Source organism: Gigantopelta aegis, chromosome 10 (genome assembly GCF_016097555.1).
Source record: "Gigantopelta aegis isolate Gae_Host chromosome 10, Gae_host_genome, whole genome shotgun sequence".
Lineage (NCBI taxonomy): Eukaryota > Metazoa > Mollusca > Gastropoda > Neomphalida > Peltospiridae > Gigantopelta > Gigantopelta aegis.
Window position 1 is genome coordinate 71,852,937 of NC_054708.1, and position 12,686 is coordinate 71,865,622.

The 12,686-nt window shown below is 35.5% G+C and overlaps 1 protein-coding gene across 1 annotated transcript; it reads right to left on the bottom strand.

Annotated features, from left to right (window-relative positions):
* Positions 1 to 254: 254 nt before the first annotated feature.
* Positions 255 to 7,033, bottom strand: LOC121384702. The gene is made up of 2 exons (XM_041515197.1): positions 6,968 to 7,033; positions 255 to 1,592 (listed from the first exon to the last, which is right to left on the bottom strand). The coding sequence occupies exons 1-2, from the start codon at positions 6,971 to 6,973 to the stop codon at positions 423 to 425; spliced, it is 1,176 nt and encodes a 391-aa protein (XP_041371131.1). The 5' UTR covers positions 6,974 to 7,033; the 3' UTR covers positions 255 to 422.
* Positions 7,034 to 12,686: the final 5,653 nt, after the last annotated feature.

A 12,686-nucleotide genomic window follows, 5' to 3' on the forward strand; every position in this document is an offset into this window, starting at 1 on the left:
TATTATTAAATAGTCCGATCCTCTCTTCTTTTTCTTATTTAATTTTGGACCGTCCTTCTAAAATGCTCCAAATTATATAAATATTATTCGGTAAGGTTTTTTGGGGTTTTTTTTTTATTCTGTTAACTTTTTTACTAATTGCTATTTTCAAAATTCTGCCCATTTTCAAAAAACTCTACCCCCCCCCCCCCCCCCCCCTCCATCCCAAGTCAGGTCACCGATCTTATCGGAGGTCGGACTCGGGATGGGCGTGTTCGAAACCCTAGTGGTATATGGGCACGTTAAACAAGTTATCATCATCATCACCAAACCGTGATAGTATAGCCATAAAATCTGCTTATACTAGTATACAATTCAGAGTTTATTACTGCACTTTTCGTCAACAGCGAATGTTAAGCACAGCCAAACTTCATACGATGATATCAGCCACTTATACCAAACACTGTGTTAAAGGTATTAGGCGTGCACTTCACAATTTGTTTGTTGGCAGAACAGAAAAGGTTTTCTTCAGTTCCCCTTAAATATGCAGCTATTATTCCGAAACCGCTTTTAGTAAGAATTAGAGAATCACATTTGGATAAAACCTGTTGATCTAAGATAACTTTAGTGAATGCGTCGCATCTATCTTTCATTTTTCCTCTCTCAATATGAACTATGTCTCCAGGAATGTCAACTATTTTATCAGGGAATAAACGTTTGGCTTTTTGTCGTACGTCTTCTGAGTCTGTTGCAATAAATATTTTACATAAATCACACGTGAAATTCTTTGTTATAAAGTCCCAGATTTCTTTAATTGTCTCGTTAGTGTTGCGTTGTTCAGAATCATTAGGAATTGTTGGGTTTCGACCCAAACGAATATGAGCACACATTAATTTCCATCTTTTATCTGGTTTCGCCTTATTAATAAAATCGATCAACACTTTTTTTAAGCTATTTTTTAGTTTGAACAAAATTCTCATAACATGTGCGAAAACCCTGTCTCTCGTCCATTTTTTCATCCACAAGAAATCAGAGGCATGAAATGCGCTTTCCTGAAGTCGTGGAATAAATTCATAATTCTGTCTGTAGTATATCACAGTTTCCTTCATCAGTGCGGAGAAGTTCTTTGTGTCAGCTGTTCTGAAAAATAAACCGTTATCCATGTGGCTTATTCGTTTAGATGGCAGGTTCTTCAGACGATCTAAATCGATGTTCCAGTCGATTAGGTGTGGTTCAAAATAATCAGTTAGGTTACAGGCCGGCGCTGTTATGCTGATTCCAAATGTTCTGTTGGTAATGAGAGATATTAAATAGCTAGACACGATTCCTCTAAGTCGATCGCTCCACCCACCACAAAGTCCATTTTTGGTGCATTCGTAAATGATGTATCTGGCGGGGCTCGCATTTGTCACCGGTTGTTCTCTTTCTGTCGACGTGGTCGTGTCTGTCAACGTCATGAGCTTCACCGATGTCGTGTTTGTTGCAGACTGCGTTTTTAATATCGATGGATACGTGCTGGTCCTAACCAGGATGGACTGATGATGTTGCCAAACCATGTTAGCGACAAACAACGAGAGCACCACAAACACGATTATGACAAACGTCTCTTTATTCTGAAAATTAAAATATTCTTGTTAATGAAGTTAAACTGTATTCGATAGCTGTACCTTATATATTACATTATGATTATGATTATTGTTCTTCGTGAATACAGGTAAATATAATGACGGAAAACAACAAACGCAAGTGGGGTTTTTTCGGTGGTAAATATTTCCAATGGTTTATTGATTTGGATTTTTAGGTTATGTCTACATTACTGAATAAATGTTCACAAGTTTTGTGTTATCAAAGACGGCGTTTGTATGGATAACGTTGAAATGTGGGTACCCTACGATATTTCCTGATCCAAATCAATAGCATGTGTGCCTACCCGTGGCTGCTGTCGCTGCTCCAAATCTCCTTACCATTAACCCAATCAAGTTGTTTATGGTCCTTTGTGGGATGTTATTCCACTCGTGAAGAAGGCCTGATGCGCTTCCGGGACCCTCCTGTCCTGCTCGTCCCCTAGGGGGCGACCATGAGTGCCTACAACCTGACTCGCAGAGAGGTTGTGGTGCACTGGTTGGAACAAGAACAAAAAAAGCTGAATAGATCCACCTAGGCGGTTCGATCGTGCGACGCAAGCACCTCAAGCGAGCACTCAACCGACTGAGCTAAATCCCGCCCCGGACAGGGAAAGAAATAAGGAAATGTTTTATTTAACGACGCACTCAACCATATGTCTGACGCCATATAACCGTAAATAAAATGTGTTAAGGACCACACAGATATTGAGAGAAGAAACCCGCTGTTGCCACTTCATGGACTACTCTTTTTGATTAGCAGCAATGGATATTTTATAAGCACCATCCCACAGACAGGATCGTACATACCACGGCCTTTTGTTACACCAGTTGTGGAGCACTAGCTGGAACGAGAAATAGATCAATGGGTCCACTGACGGGGATAAATCCTAGACCGACCGCGCATCAAGCGAACGCTTTTACCACTGGGCTATGTCCCGCCCCCTGGGTGGGATAGGGGGTATTTAATAATTAATAGTTTGGTCAGTAGGTATCTCTCAGTGAATGTATAATATTATGTAGCTACTGTGTAACATGAATGAAAACTATTTAGGATATTAAGCTTGTGACCCTTAATTGTATCCAAAGGAGGGTTCACGGGACCGCTGTGACCCCCCCCCCCCCCCGGATCCACACCTGTATAAACATTTCAATTAGCAAAGAAAAGAAAATGGATCAAAGACCTAAATCAAATTAAAAAGTGAACAAATGCTTGACATGAGTAGTACGCTGATTCAGTGCTGAGGGCAATAAGGGTTTACTTAATAATCAGTTAAAATTCGGCACATATTTTCCATTGTCGTCTGTCTGTCCGCGATTCATATCTGTATACATGTACCTGGAAATTAATTAAACACCACCTAGTTTTGACCACGTGGCTTACACTTCGCAAGTCATTGTGACCATTTCGTGGATACAAAACACTAAAGTTAAGGTTCTGTATATACAAAGGATATTGAAAACGATTGGCAGTAAATGAGACTGTCGTTACATCAATATTTAATTTATTCCTGAGAAAAACACAGAAACACGCCATTTATTGAATCTATGTTTTTATATATATGCTTTTATTTTGGTTCCATAAATGTAGCATAAAAATAACTGTTAAAGCTAGTTTTCTCCGTTTCATTTTATTTGGCAGATATGGAACTAGCCCGAGCTAGACGGACGATTATGATCGCTCTCTTAGACAGAGGTTACTCTATAGTAAAAGCGAAGAATGGCCGACTACCACACGGTAGACAAAAAGTCCCGCTCTAATACAACACATATTTTAAGTTCGAGGCTAAATACCGTAACATTGATTATTTTCGATTTCGCCGATAACAAATATTTTACATATTAACCAGTGATACACCCACTACATGAAGAAATCCTTTTAATAATGTTCCGGTTAAACACGTAGGTACTGACGGGTTTCTTCCTGTCGTGTATGTATTTGTGGTGAACAAGCGAAATGTTTGAACATCAGAGTACTCGGGCTATGTTGGAATCCACCTGTCATAATGTTGTGAATAAAATCTCTCTAGTCTGAATTCAGGTGACAATGACAAATGCAAGTTGAAGAAAATGAAAATTGTGGGTACCGAACAGCAAGATTTGATCAAAATTTATTTCTTGAATACCATTTCAGTTTGACCTTTGTAGCTGACCTGACCTGACCTTAATCTTGGCACAATCCCCTGTTAAACGGTTTGTACTTGCTTAGGGTACACACGTGTCCAATATAGTGCTTTGAAAGTTTTTCTGGATATTGTCTAAATTTGGCATTTGACATTTGACCTTGACCTAGACATCTAAAATCGGGTACTCCCTTTTAAAAATGTATACTGTGCCAAATTTGGTGTTTTGGGCCAGCAATTCATGAACATTCCCCTAAACCCTACATTATAGTTTATGGTTGATTGTAATGCGACGCTATTGTCAGAATAAAAATAGTTTTGTTGTGGGGTTTTTCGTTTGAGAACTTCATTATTTTATTTTTGGTAAAGACTTTTGAAAGTTTTACTTCCTACCAAGCTAGCATTAGGTTTTATTTTATGCCGACTTCTGGGTGATTCGTTATGGTAGTTTCCTAATTATCCGCAGTTGTCTCCCTTAACAATACTCGTTTGTTCATAGTAATTTGGAAGTTTGTCTGTCTTGTTATTTTGAAAAAAAATTATCCGCAGTGTAAATTATTAAAGGGACATTCCCGAGTTTGCTGCATTGTAAGATGTTTCCGACTAATAAAATATTTCTACAATTAAACTTACATATTAAATATATTTTCTTGTTTAGAATACCAGTGTCTGTATATTCAATGTGTTTCTGGTCGTCTTAATATTTGTAAGAAGCCCAACCTGGAGTTTGTCTTCAAATAATTTGGTACGTACGAAAAAAACATATTTTAGGAAATAAAATGAAATTTAACCTAGTACAAATATTAGAACGATCAGAAAAATGTTTAATATACAGCCACTAATATTTTATGCAGAAAACTATATTTGATGTGTACGTACAATCGTTAAAAAGTCTCTGTTAGTCGATAAACTCAGAAATGTCCTTTTAATATATGATTTATTTGCGTTCTGATATATTAGATATTCTTATCGATCATACTGTTTTATCACAAATTACATATTTTAGCGTAAGTACTCAAAACATAATTTGAATTATAGGCGTGAGTACCCGGATGTTTTTGGCTTGACTACAAGTTAGTATTAGTTTAAAATACGGACACGTATACGGACACGGCACAAGACAACTTCATCCTTCCTGCACCGCCTGTAGGTGGACTGCCATTCTCCCAGGATTGGTTTGACAGAATGAAGCTTGTTCGCGACCGAACCCTCCCAATCATCTTGCCAAGTCCAAAAGATATGTTGGTTAACATGATATTTAAAATCACTGTAGGGAACACCAACACATGGGTCAAATTCAAAGCAGACTTTAACAGCAAAAGCTGCCTTTTCATTGCCCTTAATACCAACATGGCTGGGTACCCAACACAATATAACATCTTCATTGGCAATTGATAAAAAGACACACTTTCGCATCACCATCCCAACTGTCACAACCATATTTTATTGTAAATATGTTATCTTGTATAAATGTTAATGGCGTGTAGATAATCGTATATATTATGTATTTATTCGCAGTGTTGTATGGTCCCTTTCCATATGCACAGTCAAATACTGTAGCACTTGTAATGGTTTTGTCACTATGTTAAAAGTGCTGTTTCGGGTCAGTGCCAGAGTAGAACCTATACGTTTGGTGCTTGTGGATAGTTGTGTATCAAGTTTTAACTATTATTTTTTGTTCCCCTAAGAATTCAATATAATGCAGGTGGGAAGGTGTGTGTGTCCCGTGATCGTGACTATGTGGATCTACAAAACAAAGCTGGCTATGACACAGCACAACTTGAAACGAATCCAGTAAGTAATGTCTTGAAATCTGAGCTGGATTATTATCACATCTTAAGCCAGTGTCTTTCGCAACGTTAATTTTCCATCTAGACCCCAGCAAACTGATCTGGAAGTTGTTTAAACCATAGTTAAACAACTATAAAATGCAAAAGGAAAATTGTTACCGGCATAGTGTCTGCTCCAACAAAACAGCAACAAGGTATCATGTATATGCACTTCCCCATTGACAGGAAAGTACATACCACAATCTTTAATGTACCAGTCCTGGGCACTGGTTGAAGTAAGATAAAAGGCGATGGGTCCACTAAGGGCAATCAATCATATATGCCAAATAATTTGGTACGTACGAAAAAAACATATTTTAGGAAATAAAATGAAATTTAACCTAGTACAAATATTAGAACTATCAGAAACACGTTTAATATACAGCCACTAATATTTTATGTAGAAAAAGATATTTGATATATAATTACAATTGTTAAAACGTTTCTGTTAGTCGATAACAACTTAAACATTGCAGCAGACTCAGAATGTCCCTTTAAGTATAGTGTTTGTCTAATGCGCTCGTAGAATGATATACATGTACACATACACATTTTATTTAAACACACTATAGCAGTAACCATCTGAAATGTTACAATTATTCCAGTTAATGTAGTAATATCTAGATATTTTAGCCCAGAAATATGAATGTGCATTCATTTCAACTACTACAATGAACAATATGGGTTGTTTTTTTTTGTTTGTTTTTTTTCAAAACGTTTATTTCCATGAAATGCCACATTTACATCCGTAGCTTCGGTATATTATACACACACATATACATAATAAATACTATACATCTTATTTGAAGAAATAACATCGCAAAATAATACTAATGAAAAATATCTATACATCTATTACGTAATAGGGATTGGCAGTCATGGAGGATAGTTATATTAGTAAGAAAATTAAGGAATGTTTTATCTCCAGCTGAAAGGATGTTTCCATTAGCGTAAAAATAAACTAATCGGAACTGATGGACTTATTGTTATTATTATTTAAAATGCCTTTTTTCTGTGAAGCGGTCTTCATTGTACCCTAAAATAAATTTTTCTATTGTTCAATAATATTTTATAAAACTAAGAGCTTTCATAAATTTTGGTAGTTTTACTTTATGTTTACAAGTATATATGTATCTTTTCAGTATAACAATTAGATAATTTATAAAATGCTTTGACTAGGGATACCCAGCAAAACTTCGGTTGGTTACCCTGCAAATATAAACTTTGAGGCTCGGTTAAATTAATACTTTTAGAATTGGTGAATGATCCAGATTTACCCAACACAAGCCCAATATATTTAACTCCAGTAACAGTTTCTATTCCCTTGTTCGTATACGTATCATTTGTTAACCTAATTTTGTTTAATGAACAAATGATGTTATAAAACAGTTATTATTCTAAACACACTTCTCACCTTCATTTTCTTCTGATCTGTGCTTTCTGACTTGTGTTAGACTGGCGCGCAATATTTTGATTCCTTTCAGTACACCAGTTGACACAGTTAAACGATTTAGATATAATACACATATAAACCACGTGACCTATCGTTACAAAAGGAGGGAAATCTAATATTCGCACTTCAGGGCCGTAGCTAGGATTTTGTGGGGGGTGGGGGTGGGGCAGATAAATTATTGGAATGGAAGAGGGTCCAGGGCTATGATCCAGGAATTTTTTTTAATCTAATGGCTCTCAAATATCATGTTGCAGCCATTTCAGGGAGGTTGCATAGTTAAAACGTCAAAATCAATAACCAGTAAACAGTCTTGAATATTTAATCTAATAACTGATCCTATCTTTGTTTCGAGCCAAATTTCAAATGTTTTCCATAGTTGATTAGAGTGAGGGCAATAGAAAAATATATGTTCCAAACATTCTGGTTCGTTAGCACAAAAACTGCATTTATTATCCGCCTGTATGCCACACATACAGAGATAGGTATTTGTTGTCAAAATACGATGTACATGTATAAGCTTGAATTGAAAGTTTTGAGTTTTAATGTCAGGGGTAATTTATTTTATAATTTCAAAACATTTTGACAAATGACCTTCAGTAATATTTGTATTAAGTTTTTGTGACCATTTATTCGCAATATGTAATGTAGAAAACACTTTTGATTTTATATATAAATAGTAAATAAATTTACAGCTTTTCGATTTTTGTATCCTTTTTAAAATATTGTCATTATCTGGGGTTTCCAAAGTTAACATATGTCCTTTTATTTTGCGTAACCAATATTTTGGAATATATGAAAGTATTTTAAAGTATAGTAAATAATTACCATTTAAGTTATATTCATTTTTAATTCTTATGAATCGCTTTATCATACCATTCGGTGTAAATAAATCACATACCGATTTTAGACCCTTTTCATACCAATGTAGGAACTGTTTTAGTAATTTAGGTGGAATACAATGTAGGTGTAAGGTTTGTATAAATTGGTTTTCATTTTGAAATTAATTTTCCTGTAGTAATGCATAATTATTTATTCCATCTTTCCAGAATACATTTTGAACACATTTTGATATCTTAAGTAATTGTTTTTTTCTGAAATGAAAAAAGGTTTAAACTTCCAAAGTCAAGTAATATTGTCTTTGTCAACTTTTGCCACAAACCATCTGATGTTATTAGTCTTTTTACCCATGTTACTTTTAAGTATCTGCAAAATGACAAAGGATCAATCTTTTTAAGTCCTCCATGTTTATACTCATCAATTAGTAAATTTCTCTTAATTTTGTCTCTTACCATTCCAGATAAATTTGTATAATAATGTATTGAATTGTTTGAAAAATAAATGATCTGGGCTTGGAAGAGCAATAAATAAATGTGTGAAAAGTGGAAGAATTTGTGACTTTATAATTATTATTTTACCATTAATAGTTAATGTTCTGTTTGACCACGAAAATATAATCCTTCTCGCTTTACATAATTGTTTTTCAAAGTTAAGTGAACACATTTTCTGGAGGTCCGTTGAAAATATTATGTCGAGAATTTTAAAAGGTTCTTTAGACCATTTTAGTGGAATGTGTGGGCATACCTGCTCATTATTATTAGTATGCATATTTTATGCCATTTATATAAAGGGGTCGCTTCTTCTAACCAATTAGTTATAATATGAACGACAATGAACGGACTCGGATTTAAAGAAAAATACTTGACCTTTATCTACTATTAAATTCATGTTCAGCTATATGTCAAATATTATATAATGTCTATAAAATATACAATGACTAGAAAAGTTACAATCTTGTGATGATGCCTTTGAAATAATATAAACTAATTTCTCTCTATGCTAAGTAAATTAAAATATTTTATTGCGTATGGTCTTGAAACATTTATCATCTTTGGGCCGGCATCCTTTTTACAATAAACAATTCCCAGGCATTTTCATTTTAATTTGCAACTTAAATTAATTTTTTATACAATATTCAAATTGTCTACAAAATACAGACATAGCTAGATCATAATTTTTAACTAAGGTTGTTGCATATGGGAGCCATGTTTAAAAAAAAGAAAGAAAGGAATTTTATATTTAAAGACGCACTCAACACAACTACAGGTATGTGGTGTTAGACATGTGGTTAATGACCACAAATATATTTTAGAGTAAACTATGGGCAACTATTTTTTATTAGCACCAAGGGATCTTTAATATATGCATCATCCCACAGACAGGATAATACATATCATGGTATGTAACACCAGTTGTGCAGCACTGGCTGGAACGAGAAATAGTCCAATGATTCCACTAACATGGATTGATCCTAGACTGACCGTACACCAGGCCAGCACTTTAATACTGTCCTACGTCCCGCACCCGGCAAATTAATTTAATTATATTATTTTTTCTCTAATACACATAGTAACTATTCAGACTAAAATAAGGGAAAACAACTTTTCTGTTTAACTAGTTTCTCTGTCTCTGTTCAGTTAATATTTTCTTAACTGCGTGTTTCTTCTGTAGAACTAAATGAACTCTGCAATCACTTCTGATTAAACTATTTACATAACCGGCATTGATTCAGCAACTAGTTAACAACACACACATTTTACCACATTTCAGATGTCTAAGAACTAAACACTTCCAGCCCCCAGAGAGACAGAATAAGGTAGTGCTGAAAACATGGTTTTTGTCTTTTGTGGAAATGGACATAAAAGAGAACTGGTTTGGGTTCTGTTCTATAAAAGCATAAATAAATGATTGGTTTAATGAGACATTGTGAAATGATAGTACACCTTCCCATGATGCTGACAAGGTGATTAACTCATTTTTGTATAATTCACCATATAATGGATTCTGGCACTAACCCCTCGATATATCTCAGGCGCTTTGTTGTTCGTTCACCACGAACATGGTGAATAATTGTTGTGTAAAGGGGTGGATCAAATTTTCTTATACACACCAGTTGGTAAGAATTTGTTATTTTTAATAACACATACTTGTTAACATGTACGTGTGTTAACAATTTCAAGACATACGACTGGCTGCTCCTAGGTGATGTCCAGGTCACCAATGCCATTCATCCAATGGAAAAACAGCAAAGTCGAAATCGATTACACTGTGGTGTATAGTTAACCTGACAATCATTTGTGTGTGATGCAAAACTTAGCTACAAGCGGAAGGCTGTAAATAACTTTTAGTCGAAAATGATGTTAAAATTGGCTTTAAACCTGATTTTTGAGGATATGTAAGAAATAAAATAATGTATTCGTGTTCGTTAGATACCGTTTATCTTACAACTCGCTGATTAAAAACGTATCCAACTCACTTTCGCTCGTTAGATACATCTTAAAACAATTTGTTGTAAGATAAATGGTATCTAACAAGCCACTCATGTATTATGCTTTATATACAGTCGTGCTGAAAGAAAATTAAAAAAGACAAAAGGGCATCTTTTCTAAAGGGGGGGGGGGGGGGGAGGAGGTCGAACCCCCTGGTGCCCCACATTTTATCTGCTACTGTAGTGGGTTAAAATGGTCTCTAAGAATATGTTCACATTTAATGGCTCTGCGATACTGATGTAAAACACCATTTTGCTGGCGAAATTATCTATGAAGAAAAGTTACTTTGAGCAAGAGCAGGTTTAAACAAGCAATACAATTGTAACCCTTTGTAGCATACTGCAGAGAAAACTTTGCACGTCTAGCACCCAGTCTAGGTTCGTGTCCACAAGCTCTCTATAGGAGATGTTCTGAATGCACCAAGACAAATCCTAAGTCCCTGGTTGTGTATTGGATTTAGCATCTGCAAGTAAGACTTACGTGCTGACCCATACACAATGTACCCATAATCAAGTTTATACCTAGCTAAAGATCTATAAAGTCGGAGCATAACCTTTCGATCTGCTCCCCATTTAGTCTTGCCAATAACATTTAAGATATTAAGGGCCTTTAAGCCCTCTTTTTCACATACTGTAAATGAGGAACAAAAGATGACCTCCTGTCAAAAATAACCCCCAGAAATTTGGTCTCCTCCACAACTGGAACCGGATTTTTGTCCAGAAACAGTTTAGGATCTAAATGGTGACCTTTGTTTTGCCAGATATGCATACAGACGGTTTTTTACTTCGAGAATCGAAATTCATTGTCAGCTGCCAATTGTTGCAGTTTATTTAAACAAAGCTGAAACTGACGTTCAGCGATACTCATACCGAACGACCTGTAGCACATCTGAAAATCATCGACATATAACGAGCCATCAACTCCAGGTTTTAAAAACTGGGTGATGCTGTTAATGTTCACAGAACATAATTGACAGGATGCTACCTTGAGGCACACCCATCTTCTGGGAATTAGAATCGGATCACGTAGATCCCACTTGTACCTTGGAAGACCTATTCTTTAAGAAGTTTAATATAAAGTCAGGCATACGGCCTCTTAGGCCATACCATGGAGGTCTTTCAAACTCCCATACTTCCACGTGGTATCATAAGCTTTTTCGAGGTAAAAAAAGACCGATACCAAATGCTGGTTATGGATGAAAGCATCCTTACAAAACGTTTCATATCAAGATGATCGACCGTTTAGGCCTGAACCTACATTGCCCGTTAGTAAGCAATTTATGCGTCTCAAGGTACCAGACAAGTCTACAGTTGATCATTATTTTCATGGTTTTACAAATGCAACTTGTCAAAGCAATAGGGCGATAACTGGTAGGATTTGTTGGATCCTTACCAGGCTTAGGAATAGGGAATGACAATGGCTTTTCTCCAATCAGAAGGAAAGTCACCAGAAATCCAGATTTTGTTAAACATATTTAATAGAACCATTAAAGGAATGCTCGCGCAAAGCTTTTGGACTCATTTGCATACTCGACGATATATAATGAACATTATTGCTTATATCAACAAGTATAATCTGTCGTTAAACTGCACAGTCAGACGAATGGCCAAAATAAAAGTTTTGGCAAGACTTCCGAGTGTTCCAGCATTCAGTTAATTTAGGCTTAAGTTAGGTTTAGGGTTAGTAATAGTATTAACAATCATGCTGGAACGTTTGTAAGTCTTAGCTTTTTTCCCTTTTCTTTTTGTTTACATGTGTTTAGGCGTGAGTGTGTGCATGTGCTTTTGTGTGTAGGGGGTGATGGGGGAGTGAGGGAGTAACCTATATGGTTGTGAGCTTTAGGGGGATACGGAAGTATTGTCTGGAAAGTTATAAATTAGGCAAATTTTATGTAGGGACCCTGAAATGTTTTGAAGACAAAAATAATAATAATTGTGATGTTTTGCAATCGGAACAGATCTGCCGGTTACGGTTTCTCGGTTTGATTCGATTTAAGCTAGTGCATCACGACTAGTATATCAAAGGCTGTGGTATGTGCTATTCTGTCTGTTGGATGGTGTATATATATATAAAAGATACCTGGCTACTAATGTAGCAGGTTTGCACTCTAGACTATACATGTCAAAAATACAAAATGTTTGACATCCAATAGCTGATGATTAATAATTCAGTATGCTCTAGTGGTGTCTTTAAACAAAACAAACTTTAACTTATCCATTAGTCCCCCTCAACCCCACCCCTCAATTAAAACAACCCAATTTTACCATAATATATATTAAAACAATTCCTCACCTAACAGCAGATCAATTACCAATCTTGGATAATTTATAATAAATACTGGTAACATATTTTAT